Here is a 14,171-nt window from a genome sequence, read left to right on the forward strand (position 1 = left end):
AGGGTGGAAAGAAGTCCTACAGTGGGCCGTGTGGGGGCCGCAATTGCAGTGCTGGATGCAAATGTTTTCCGGAGAAGGGTGCGCGGGTAAGTTTGTTTACACTAATATAACTTGTCCTCGCCTCTTATCAATCTTTTTAGAAATAAATGAATAAATAAACACCATGTTAATATGTGTAATTCTCAATGTAATGACCTCATGAAATGACAAATGATGAAGACCAGCTGCATTTCAAATGTCCCTGGCCAAGATTTTAAAAGCTGTTCTAAAGATTTACAAATGGCTCACTTTGTAATGAGTCTTCAATAGAATCCTATTTTTTTATGGGATCTGAGCCCTAGTTCAAAAGAAATCAGATGGTTTTTAAGTAGATTACAACAATTAAAATCAGGAAAATCAAAGTAGTGTGGGCTTCCAGTACAGATTTTGTCCAGGCCTTACTAATAGCTTCTGTTTATTTGTGGAAGTGTTTTTGATTTGTGTATTTGGTTGTGGAGGAATAATGACTCAGAATGGATCAAAGCAATTCCCTTTGAGGAAGTTGCTTGTGTAGCTGAAGTCTCTCTCTCCAAAGTCTTCATTTGAAGAAGCCAAATGTTAAAGCAAGATTTCTGTAAAAATCTTTAATTTCTTTTGCTTTTATGAACAGACTATAACTTATCTTAATGCAGTTGCTTATCTCCTGTCTTAGGGGAATGCAGTAATTGACTTGACTCTGCCTTCAATTGAAATGTTAATTTTTGTCCAGATGCCATCTACATATTTTTTTCTTAAGCTCAAGAGCATTTTAACATGTATGAAAATGAATCTTACATATTTTGCTTTTGGAGATGAAAGAAGGAAAGAGCACACAGTAGGTATTGAGGAATTCGAAAGGCTTAAAGAGAAGGGAAATAATACAAGTTGTCTTGTTTAATGAATCAGCTGTACTTCCCAAAATCATATTGAAAACTCATCCTCTGAGCAAAATCAAAAGAAATTAAGTCTTATTTAAACACTAGCAATCCTGATTTTTCCCTGTCTATTTCAGTGACACAGTATGTGTATATGCAAGGCATTGCTTTTTGGATTGAATTTAGGAAAATGTTGCTACTTAAAAATGATGGCTTTTCTAATTGCAGACAGAGTTTAATGTGAATGCTTAATTGATAACTGGTGATGTGTTTGCTCTGGAAATATAGAAATTCTTTCAGCTCATCATGTGGCAGAGGGAAAACAGTGGCTAAACAGATAAGCAGAAAAACTTTACAAGGAAGTTCTCAATATACCCTAGAATATGAGCTGAAGTGAATTGCTCAATACCTTTTGTGATTAGATAGAGGGGCAGACCTAGTTTGGTTCTGGAACACAATATCCTGTAAACACTTTGACCTTTGGACAGCAATGAGCATCATTCTTCTGTCTCTCTACATTCCTGGGGTCCAACTTGGTGTTTGAAGTGGCCACAATGCTGTTGACCTTGCGGTTTGAGCTCTTGGCATCTCTTTTGTTAAGATGTCACAAAGATTTTAGGCTGTTTTCATTGCTGACCTGAGAACTCACTTGGCTTTTAGCTTATTTCTTATGTGACCTGTATGGGTTGAGCATTTTCAGTCCTCCAAACACGTATTCCATCCTGCTGAGACCTGTCCATGGAGTGAAGTGTCTGCTACAAGTGGTAATCTTTCCCTTTTACAACACTACTTCCATCAAGTGTGCTGAGCCCTCCTGACACCTTCTTGGACATCTGCAGGCAGCTACTGGAGGTCTGCCATGCCTGAGGATATGGAGGTGACTGGCTGAACTGGAAAGGGATGGTGTGATTATGTATCCTGCAGCACAGCTTGTTTCTTGCAGGACACTGTACAGCCTGAGGCTAATTCCTTGGCTTCCTGCCTAGCTTCCCCACTGCTGCAAAGCCTTTAAGTTCAGAAAGGGAGACAGGACTTTGTCAATGCCCTGAATCCATATTTTGTTAAAAAAACTGTTTCAGCTGTCAATTTTCCACAATTAACCAGATCAGAGTAAAGCTAAGCTTTCTTTTTGAAAGAAGGAAATAGCTAAAAAGCACAAAAATGACAATAAGCTGACAGCTTAATGAAAATAATATAGACAATGTCCTTAAATGTCCTCCTTGAATGCACTTTTGATCAGATCAAGCTTTAAAATTTTTATTTATGCAATAAAAATGTCAAAACTGCTTCAGACTACTTGAATATTAAGAGATGTTTCTACAAATGGGATGCAGATGTGTATAATCCACAGGTGCCCACATTCTTGTTTTTGCTATAGACTGCTGCTGTATATATTATAGCATATATGTATCTATATGCTATAGACCGTGCAGATATATTAAAAAACACCACAAACCACAAAGAAACACCAACCAACCGAAAAACCCATCCCAAAACTCAACAAACCAGTATAGTCTCACTATCTGTAAGACTGACCTTGTTAGGAGACTAATCTCCATGCAGTGAGTCAGCAATTTCTGGAATAATTGAGATTCTTTTCTGAAGGAAGGTTGGTACAGTGCTTGTCTAACAGCCCCTTAGGGAGCTCTCCTAGGAGTGTGGTAAGGCACATCTAAAAGAGCAAAATTTCCTTTCTGTTGTCTGAATGTTTGCCTTACATTTGAAAAGCTGTGATGTTAGTTTGTAGCAATTTTAGGCTGTGCATTGAATCTTTATATGATCCAATTTACTGTGAAGCCTGCACAAGGAGAAATCTGTTAGGGAAGCATTCTTCATCTCAGCCAGTGATTCAGAATTGGTTCTTTTATCTGATGATGAGTTAATGAAAAGCCTCTCTGTGTAATTCAGTGGTCAAACTCCTGGCCATTGCAGCCATTCTCCCCTCCTTATCTGTTTTTATCTTGTAAATATCTGTGAGTAGCAATCCAGTGATTTGTGCAGAAGTCCAGTTCTTCATGGAGCAGTGTTGTCTTCACTGAAGGTTCCCAGCCAGGACCTTGTCTGGAGGTCAAGTTAAAAGGTTAAACCGAGTGTGTGGCTCTTACTACTGAAGTGCACAAGAAGATATCTACACATGGTATGATAGGGTAACAGTAAATGTAATAGCAAGTGAAGCCCAGGAAACTCATTTTAAACCTAGGAGTTTTGGATCTGGTTGTTCTGTTCCCCTAAACTGCTTTGTTAGAGCTTGTACTGATTTTGATATGAAAGCTAATGTAATGCTCTGCAAAGAAAATGCCAGGGAGCTTTTCAGAGGTTACCCCTGTCTAGCTGGAGTCTCTAGGTGAATGTGTGGATCTTCTAAATCTCTGTGTCCCTGATCTCATTTTTCTGGCCAGCTGAGATACCAGTTATCCAGCTAAGGCAATTTGAAAAGGAATTGTGCTGTGATAGTACCCAAATGAACCCTGGTACATACAATGTTTTGGGACAGGAGACAGTCTGAAACCACTTTTGCATACAAGACTTACATACAGTCATCTTTAGGAACAACAGCTGATGGATAGAAAAAGTGCTTTATATTAAATTGTGAAGAACAAGAGGAAAGGTGAAAGAAAAGCAACTATATTAAAAAAAAGGTAAATGAGGAGGTGAATGTAAATTCTTATACTAGTCCCTATCCTAGTGCAAAGATATGTTCAGTTTCAGTGCAGGTGAGTGATCTACAGCTAGAAGATTTTTGGGATTGTCAGAAGAATTTACTGTGTTTAAAAAAGTGTTTTTCATTCTGCTTGCTCACTGTTTGTCCTCAGTTTATGGGCAGGGATAATGCTGCTGAAAGTTTCATGCTAGATTGGTGGCTGTCTTGCGAGGAAGTGCTCTGCAGATAAGTCAGCAGGGAACAGGAGGCATTTTTCATACTTTCAGAGTATCAGGAAACACTAAATAGTTGGCAGCCTGCACCATTTCATTTTGCAGCTCATTTTGCATTTATTTATAATAATGTTGGCTTTTTTGTTTTTATAATGTCATCAACTTTCAAACACTCACAAAGATAAAGTAGTAGACCAGTCTTTGTTGCAAATATACCTTCTCCTGATGCCTGTTCACTTATCTTGGAATTTATAACAATATTAGAGTTTGTTTTAAACTTTGCTCAACATGTGCTAGAGCTAATCTTTTGGGTGTTTTCATTCTCCCCCATGAAAAAAGAAATTAAGGAAAAAAAATTTTCAAATTATTTCCAAGGCTTCACAAACTACTCAGGAGAGGCTGTATCCCAGGCAGCTTTTACAGATGCTGAAAATGGGGAAAAATTTGTGTTAATAATTACATATATTTTTTTCCCTGTAATATGTAATCATATCTATATATATAATGTGTTCTTTAAAGCTTATTCAAAGATTATGGTATGATCAATTAGAAAACTATTAATGGCATTTTAGAACCACTTTTCTGTCTCAAAAAATATCTCCACAGAGACTGTTTCTAGCAACTGGTGTGGTTGGAAGGGGGTGTATCTGTAGAATGAGGCAGTTGGTTCTGGGGACATGGTGGACACTTTACATTGGTCCAATAAAGTAAAGGATTGCTGGAGTGCATCAGGTGTGCCAGGGAACCCATCCCCTGACCTGGTCCCACTCAAACAAAATCCTCTTTGTCTACTCCATGACTACACCAGAGGGTGAAGCAAAGCACTGTGAGTTGGAGGAATTGACTAAGATTAAGAGATTTGCTGAGAAATGTGGTTTCTATCTGAATGAAAGGTTGGTGTGTCCAGAGATACATGCAATTCCCCATGGTCGTTCTGAAGTTAAAATGATGACAGTAAATGTAGTGTAAATTATCTCTGGGCAATCAGTTTTTCATAGAATTACTGTGGCATTCAAAGAAGCAAGAAAAGCTAGACAGATCCTCAGCATCCATGCAGTGAACAGTGTAACCTGAGGTCAGAACTTTGGATGATTAATTTAATTGTTATCTAGCATAAACTAATGTCGCACTGGCAAGAGATCTTAGATTAACTTTTGTCTGGAACTAATCCCCTCAACTTAATGCTGGGTGTATGAAGTGTCTCTCTTGTGATAATTAGTTGAAGATTGGTTGACCTTTCTTTGTTATGAGATTGTAATAATTATAAATTGTATTGTTAATAATGTTTGCTGATTTCTGCTTTGGCTGGTTAATCACTCCATTTGGAACAGTCAGAGATTTCCTGATGAAACACAATTTCTTTGAAAGTGTCGACTCAACAAAATGATTCTTTTTTTGCAGAAGTGCTTTACACAAACATATTTCCTGGTGACAAAGTTCTTTAATGCTGTTGGTTCAGACTTCTCTGTGTGTCAGTGTGGCTTCCTACTCCCTGGCTTGACAAGCACTGTGGGTCATAGTGCTGTCATTTGGATACCCATGGCCTGCAGGTTGACCAGTTAAATTCAAAACAGACTGTGGGATGCTGCCATTTCTTTCAAACTGACAGTGCCAAGGTGTGAGCAGTGCTAAATGCACTCACCATGGATTCAGGTACAAGTAATACTGGGATTGTTATCTGGTTGTTTTTGTAAAGATGGACAATCTGTAAATAATGTCTGATTCTTGTTCCAATTCCCTTCTGGTTAAACATATAAAATGCCATCATTTGGTTTGGGAAGAGGATTATCTATAACATTGAAAAATGTTGACCATCTGTTTGCTGTCATTAAGAAGTTCTGGAAATATTTTGGAAGAAAATGAGGTAATAGTTAAGTCAAACAAGTTACGTGCCAGCTGCTTTTTTTAACAACTGCCAAGGTTTGTTTTTTTTTAAAGTAATAAAACAAACTTTGCCAAATGTAGCATTAAACAATTATTGTACATGTCGTCCTGACTGAACCTAAATACACTGAGCTTAGCTCTCTAATGAAAACCATGCCAAATACTAAAGCAGCAGAAATAAAACCAAACTCATTGCATTTGAAAGGGTTCCTAATGCAAAGGGTATCAAGACCAAACCTGTTCCTATGTGCAGTCTTGCATCTTCTCTTAGGGAAGACTTCTCAAGGGGACAGGCCCCCATCTTATTGTAGAGTTCAGTAACAACTGTGTTGAAGCAGGGTGACCACAGAGGCTCTGGTAGCAAACTCTTCTCTTTGATTCGGTTTGCAGTTTTGTTTGAGAGGACATGTGTACTAAGGGAGGCTAAGTATATTCTAGGAAATGTATCTTGTTAAGATTTCCACAGCTTTCAGAACTAACCAGGATCCATGGCATTTCTGTGTCACCAGGGTGGGCGAAGTAACTCTGTGACCTGAAACTGTTTTTCACTCTGCCTGCAAGGGCAGCAGATTTTGTAATTGCAGTGGGGACCTTTGAAATCAACCAGAACACAGGTCTTCAAGCTGTGCTCCATAGAGCACTTCCAGATGGCTTAGAAAAACCCAGTGAAGATGTGTCACTGTTCAAGTAATTGTGCTCCCTGTGAGCTTTAACCCAGGAGTTTAAAGTCTTTACACTATTCTGGAAGCAGATAGAGCATTTAAAAAGCTCCTTGTTTCATCCCCCAATACTGTGAGTTGTCTTAATTTAGGAAGAAGCTGTGTAGTCTCACTATACCAAGTGAATGTCCTTTTTGTTTCTGTTTTTTAGTCTAAAAGTTTCTCGTTTTCCCAAACTGAGCTTCTCAGAGGTGAGGTGTTACTGATATGGATGGAAGCTGAGATGACTCCTGGAAGCCATGCTCAGCTGGCACAGTCGGGTCCCTCTGCCCTGTACTGTGATAAATCCTCCTCATCTGAAGATACTTGGTGATTCTCTGCTCTGTTGCAGGCACGTTGCCCTGGGAATGGGAACTGTATCATTCCTTGTTTGTCGCTGCTGCCATGGCTACCCCGGTAACCTGCAGCAGGAACGTGCTGTTCCCCTTGAAGGCAGCGCCATCACTCCCACTGATTTCATTTTAGGTGTGTAGACAGATGGGAAGGCAGAGCCAGACTAGCCTTGTCTCTCCCTCTTTGGAGCCTTGCCACGACCGACCTTCTGTTCTAACTTAGTATCTGTGGCACTTTTTCCAAGACCAAAAGTGATAAGTTGTGCTGAGGATTTGCTCTGTATGGACGAGACAGAGAGTTCAGCAAGAGTTTCCTAGTACCGACCCCCTCTGCTTCCTAAGAACAGGAGAATAAAAGCATGTATCCAAATTCTTTCTTTGTAAAAATTGTTGGCTTTCTTGGCCATAGAATGGAGCCTTTGATGAGTCTGTGATGTTTTACTGCCACGTAACTCCTTAGAATAGGACTAGCATCAACCTTTCAATTTCTCTTGTGTATTCATTTATTCATTGTAGGAGAAGAATTGTAAATATTCTTAAAATTGTTTTCTGTCAGCCGCTTCACCTTGAAGTCAGAAAGAAAACTAAGAATTTCTGCGGGAAGATAAACTCTCTAGTGTCCTGCCCAGGACAAGAAAAACAAATTTTATCATGAGTCTCTGAAACATATAATTGCCTGGTTGGGCTTTTGCCTAACAAAAGCTGTAGAATTCTGTGCAATTAGTCCTGCAATGCTGTTTCAGTTGAAGACAGATTTTTGGTACCCTTTTACATCTGAGAAATGGCACAAGACTTTCCTCTCTAAGCATTTGATAGACAAGAAGGGGTAACTGATATCCTGCCTTGAAATTACCCAATTGGCATTTTCTTCCAGTACATTCTATATTACTCATATACAGTACTCACCACCTAGAGTATATCTTTTTGTCCAGGTTAAATTCTCTTAAATACCTCATTTTTGTCATGCCTCTTTCCTCTCACCCTATTCCAAAACTTGCTCATCTTCTAACTAAGTGTGATTGGCTCAGAATATTCCTGGTACTAATTATTTCTTAAGCTTCTTAAAATGAGAAGAGGTGCCCTTTGCAGAAACAAGAGTCTTTTTTAAAGAGTTTCCGCTGGCAGCAAGTGAAAGGTGTGACAGCAATTTCCAGTGTGATTCCTTGAGTAAGTCAGCCTTGGAAACAGAAGGATCACAGAACCAATCTGTGAGCAAGGCCCAGTTTGAGGAGATTTGGCTGACAGTCAGGTTAGCTGGTTCATGAGCCAGGAAAACAGCCAACTGCAGGGATTACTACAAAGCAAACTTAATTAGGCAACAGATAGGCAGGAAGTACGCCAGTCATGGAGCCTGCAGCCAGAGAGAGCACACAATGAAGGTGGCTAAGCAGGCAAAACTGTGTTTGTAGTGGTAGGAGAGGCTGGAGTGCCAATTACTTGGAAGTAAAGCTGAATGTATAGGTGTCTCAGGCTACCTGTTTTCTGGGAAATAATGTGCAGTATTTTTGTGTGAATCGTAGCTTTTCCTGGTAGGAGATGGGAGATTTCAGGAGACAGGAGAACAGATATACATTGTCCATCAGTGATAGGCAAGGACAATGGGGAGATGCTGTCTCCTTGTGCATGAATAACACATGTGTTTGCTGGTGTCCAGCAAAATGTTAGGGCTGACTTTCTGAACACTTGATGGTGAAGAAAACGAAAAACAGGAATAAAAGGGAATGATGGCACTTTTTTTTTTTTTAACAAATAAAGCAACATCCAAATAACAGAACATAGTGGGAATAAGAGAAGAATTTACAACATGTAGGATACAGAGTGATCTGGCTGAGAATGTGGGTATAAATGTAAATTGTAAAACTTTTCCCTTGACTTTACTTATTCAGCAAAAATAGGAGGAATGTTCAGGTGTTTGCCAGTCTCCTCCTTTAAAGCTGTTGATTAGAGACATTTTAGCTGTTGCTCTCAAATCAGTCATAAATCCATTGATAGAATAAGCATTTTTTGTGACTGTCCTGATTTGATAGGTGACATATTAGAGTTACTCTTTGACCTTCTGTGGAATTGCCAAAATAGAAGACAAATTTGGAGGAAAGGTACAACATTAGTAAAAATAGGATAATATGAATTGTATCAGGTATCTCATCCAGCTACTTGTTTTGGAAATAAAAACAATTTAGTAATCTGAAAAGTAGCATAGATGCAAATGTCCTTGTTTGTAATGAGTGATTTTTGGAAAGGTTTCTTTGTGGGTCTTTAAAAAAAAACACTAGAGTGTTGCCAAAACTAATAAGCAGAAAGTTAAAATAATTACAGAATTTCTGGGTTTGATCCATAATAAATACAGTACAAATAGTGCACAAGTTTTGAAGGACTATTAAGAAACATCTGGTTGTCGATACTTCTTTTAAATGATCAAAGAAAGCTGTCTGTATAAAATGACTCAGCATGTGCTGAATTCTCAGTGTATGGGAAAGGAAGAATTTTTAACACCTGGTGTTTAGCTCTAAGGATGGTGCAATTCTGCACTAAATTCTGTTTCTCAAAGTTCTATAAAGCTGCTGTCTCTTTAGACAGATCTCTCAGATTTGTGTTCTCTGATACTCTCCTGGAACAGTACAGGAGAGCTTGTTCTGCTTTATACCTGAGCTGGGCTCTGTTCACCTGCTTCTGAAGCTGGGATATATTTTAACAGTGGCAAATCCCCCTGAACACCAGATTTCTTTTGATTCTATCTCAATTGCCAAACTGGCATAATCTGTCTACTTGTGTGTCTCTATTTCCTATCAGATTCTACAGAGTAAACATTTCTAAATGAAGGGGGGGAAAAAAGAGAAATGCATCAGCCAGGGTATTCTCACCATAGCTGTTTGCTGCAACTGCTACACTTAGGGAATAGATTTTGGTGTAAAAAGAACTGTAAGCTCCTGGAGTATGCACATGCAGAGCCTGTGCTCTGGAAGGCAAAATCACTACATACAGCAATTTCAGACTTTACCTCTGTGCTAGTGAATGTAGGTCATGGAACTAAAGGATTGTTTTGAGTCTGTACATCCTGTCCCCCAGTAGTTGCAAGATACATGAATGATCCTGTTCAGTACAGTGGGTTGGGGGTTTTTGGTTTGTAGTGATTTTATTACTTATGACTGGAACTCCTAACTGCACTGCTGGTGGTTTGGATTGATCAACACTGATGCCACTCTCAAAAGTGCAGAAACTGTAGCCTGAGTTCCTGGACAGAGGCTTTTTGGGACCTGCCCAGCACACTGGCTCCCTCTGGTTTGGAGTGGTGAGGAATGCTTCACCTCAGCCCTTCCTGGGGGTCTCCATGCAGGTGTACCAGCCACCTCACTGGGAACACTGGCTGGTGGTGCTCCCCAATTATATTGAGGACTGCTGACCCTGGCATCATTGATTATCCAGGAACAGCTGGAATGTAAATCAGGATGTTTTTATATGAGAAATATAGGTGATAAGTATTTTCTAGAAAATTTCTAAGCAAGTTTTGTTTTGTCTTTGTGTGGCTTCCTTTCCCTTGATACTCAGTGTTGTGTGTTCTGAATACCTACATGATGTTGTCTCATTTCCTTTATTGTGATGACTAATGGCTGAGGATCCAGCTGAGATGGGGGAAGTCCTGCAGTGCAGGGCAGTTACAAACATACAGTAGGAGAAAGCTGATGCTCCAAAGTGCTTTCACTCTCTGAGAATTACATTAGTTATATGTTTCTTCAAGTTTTAGTTAAGAAATCTGTTGCTTACTGAACTATGTTTTCAGGAAAGTAAGTGACTTCACAGAAAATATTTTGATATAAAACTCTATAAAGGTAGCTTTCTGTACTTCTTAATAGGAGACCTCTGAAAACAGTTAATCACTTCTACTGCAATACGTTTTCTCTCCAAAACAGAAAATGAGAACATAGCAGAAGAGGTTTTCTTGTCTCATTTTAATTAGGGCATATCTTCCTAAAAGGACAAAATGTTTTTGGAAGATGTCAACCTTTGGAATATCCTTAGCTATGGAAATATAACCCAGCTTGTCTCACAGCAAATTTAAAATAAAGAAGTGAAGTCTGCATGCAAAATCAGGGCAGCAGGTGGTCATTCCCTGTATAACTCCAGCTGTACTTGAGTTGTAAATCCAAAAGCATTACAAAACTAGCAATGGGACACCCTGTGATTCCTTGCAGGCTTGGATCTGTGTTTCTGGGACCTTAAAGGAAATTTTCCTGAGATGTAATGTTTTCTCTTGAAACAATAAATGACATATGTGTTATCTCCAGGTTTTTTCCAGAGCTGTGAAGTAATTAAACCTGTTTTTCTAACATCAGGACTAAAACCTGAACTAATCTAGTTTAATCATTCCCTTGTCTTTTATCAGCTGGAATGTGCATTAACTCCTGAGAACATTTGGGTGAATAATACACTGGGTAAAAAAAAGTAGTCAAGGTTTTCTTCACAGAGTTGATGTAGATGCTGTATTCTGCATTATTGTCTCTTGCAGAATCACATGGCAGATGTTCCACATTTAGATGTCTTTAGGTTTATTTCATCAGTATCTGCTGTAAGCAGGACTTGGGCTCTGACACACTTTTGTTGTGTTGTGTATCGGTATTATCAGCTCTCCAGTCTGGACAGAAGAGGAAAGCTGGCTTCCATTGGTGTTATTGAGGGGTTTCCCAACATCTGTGAGAAAGACAGGATTTTAATTTTCTAACCTTTAAAGCAAATTGCTTTCAGACTTCTAAGAATGACTGTTCAAATATGCATTTATGTGAATTTTATATGAAATTTTTGTTAAGGAAGCAATTTCAAGGGGATACCTCCTGATCAATTTTTCTTTACATTTGTTTAGAAAAGTTGTGTTAGTGTTCCATATAGGGTTGTTATAGCTGGGGAAGTGCATTACTTTCAACTGGATCTCCTCTGCAAAAGTGAGACTTTATTCTGCAAATGATACTCAGCTGGGACCGTTCTGAATCAATGTCACATCTCAGAACTTCATCCTGCTTCACTCAGTACCAGTGCAGGGTTTTACCCTGGGAGAGGTTTCAGCTCTGTGACCTGGCTGCTAGAAACACACACAAGTTCCTAATGTTGAGTTTTTGATGAGATCAATTTCTGTAAAGAGGTGAAGATTTTCTCTTCAGCACGTGGACAAACAGGAATGGGCAGGAGGAAGGGAGGAACACTGGGATTTTTCATGTTTTACAGTATCACAGTATAGTCTGCCATGGAGAAATAAAACAAGCTGTGTGTCCCTCAAGGATGTGGAAATTGAATGATCCTTCCATCTTGTGCAATAGTCTTCTTTGGAACCTCCAGATATGCGATCTTTTCCAGACCTCCTCTTTAAGCAGCACAATTCTGCCATTTTCCAGACTGTCACTTGCAGTGCCTCATGAGAACTCATGAGAACAGGGGTATGAGCTTTTTATTGTTATTTTATAAAATGTCTTATCAACTTGTAAGCAACTGTGGTGCTGGTTGTACCCATTTTAATGATGTTTGAGTTTTTAGAAACATCTTTTCTTCCTTCTTACACGTTTTCAGGAAATACGTCTCTTGGCATAAGGGAAATTGAAGTGGGAGTGTGTTTCATTAAAAAAATAACATCCCTGTCAAATAAATCTGTACTTAATTAAATTTCCTCTGTTTTAACTGCAAATAGGAACAGATAACTGTGACAAACAAAAATAAAGAATCTTTAGGAATACTGACTTACCTCTGATAAGAACCATCTGGCATATGCATATTCTTTTTTTTAGCTTATGCTTTACTAACAAGTCAGCATTTGCTTCACATTTCTTCCTTCTACTTTGGGCTTACCTAATAGATTAAAGATATGTGACTTGAAGACTAAAGCCCTTTTTTTGGATTTTTTAAAGAACTTTTTTCTTATATACTGAAAAGCATAAACTGCAACTAGCTTTTACCTAGTAATTACGTGAGCACAAACAAATATTTGATAATTTGTAATTTTTAATTTTGTAATTAAAGCTAATTTGATAATTTCCCTATTTGATAATTGTTAAGAGACTGAAGAGAAAGTGATAACTGGTTTTCACATCGTTAATAGTACAGCTGTGGTTATTATCTTGGTAGCCAGCTGTGTTAATTGGGATTGCTTTCAGTGCTTCAGACTGTGGCCATAAAAATCTTAGATGACCTGGCAAAATGACCTTGCAAAAACATTTTCATGTTCCTGTGGCTGTTTCCACTTCCATGTATTGCTGGTCTCAGCTGTTTGTCCCAGGGCTGTGTGGATGTCTGCAAGAGCACGGGTCAGAGGCTGCCCGAGGCAGGAGTGTGTGACCTGCACATCCCTGCTCAGGTCACCCAGCTCCCTTCACTTTGCATTTCCTGTCTCTTGGAGAGGGCCAGCTGCCTCTTCTTCCCACACTGCTCGTGCTGTGGGACTGCAGGGATGTTGGGTGCTGTGGTTAGGATTGGGAATGCGGAATTGTCCTTTCCAAGCTGCATGGGAGCAAGTGTGGAATTTTCCTTTAATGTCTACTCAAACTTTTCCAACTCCTCCAGCTACACAGACACTGCACCTGCCTGGGTGCCAGCAAAGCACGGGCTTCAACTTGGAGTCCAGTCTATGCTCAAATTGCAGTGTTGATCTGTCTTACAGGTTTGCTGCTCAAAATGCAGAGCACATGGATGGAGTTTAGCTCAGAGAAGAGCCTGGCACCTTGTTTGAGGATGAAAATTCTCGTAGTATAAAAGGCAACTTCAGGTCCTGATAACTCTGTAATTTCTGTTTCTGGCCACATTAGAATCTAAGTTGAGTCATAGGCACAGACAATGAAAAATTGGCTTTTTGAATGGCAAGTGATCATATTATTGAATGTAAGTTGATTCACTTCAACAAAGAGTTTAAATAATTTCTCATATACTTCTCATTGTTTTATGTGTGGAAATGTTGGTCTGAGAATAGATGTGAAGTAAAATGTGAACAGAAGAGTTATTAGGCTTTAATGTTTTCATGGGATCTGTAGCTGCTTTTCCACTCCCTCAACAGATCAGCCATAGAAATGTCTCCTGTGAAGAAGCTGCCCCTCTTCAGTCTTTGATTAATTAGGGAGCACTGGGGTCAGTGTGGTTTTAATATATTACTGGTTTGGGCCTTTGAAAACTTGGATGCAAAAAAGCTCTGCCAGAATAACTGTCTTTTGATCCTGTCTCATCACAAGGCCACACAAAAGATGTCTGATTTTACTGCAGAGGAATAGAATTGATACAAGAGATGGGAGAGGAAATGTATTGCCATTCACCTTTCAGTGGTCCTTTTCTGAAGGAGAGTAACACAGAAATTAAAGATAAAGATTAAATAGTACAATTTAATATATCAAAATTTTTTGCTGCTCTTGGTCCCATCTGAATTGTCTTTAGCAAATAATTCTGATTCCAGGCTGAGATTTCTCTGTGGGGATAAATGAAGCAGAACAGCATCTTCTGTTGGT

At 39.1% G+C, this 14,171-nt stretch overlaps 1 protein-coding gene across 1 annotated transcript in view; it reads left to right on the top strand.

The window, feature by feature from the left end:
- COL4A6 (collagen type IV alpha 6 chain) overlaps positions 1-14,171 on the top strand; it is a 108,574-nt gene that overhangs the window by 38,434 nt on the left and 55,969 nt on the right. The window contains exon 3 of the mRNA XM_084212883.1: positions 3-86. Coding sequence (XP_084069009.1) covers positions 3-86 — 84 coding nt within the window. The remainder of the gene's footprint in view (positions 1-2; positions 87-14,171) is intronic.

The sequence above is a fragment of the Fringilla coelebs genome (assembly GCF_963513975.1).
Source record: "Fringilla coelebs genome assembly, chromosome: 11".
Taxonomy (NCBI): Eukaryota; Metazoa; Chordata; class Aves; order Passeriformes; family Fringillidae; genus Fringilla; species Fringilla coelebs.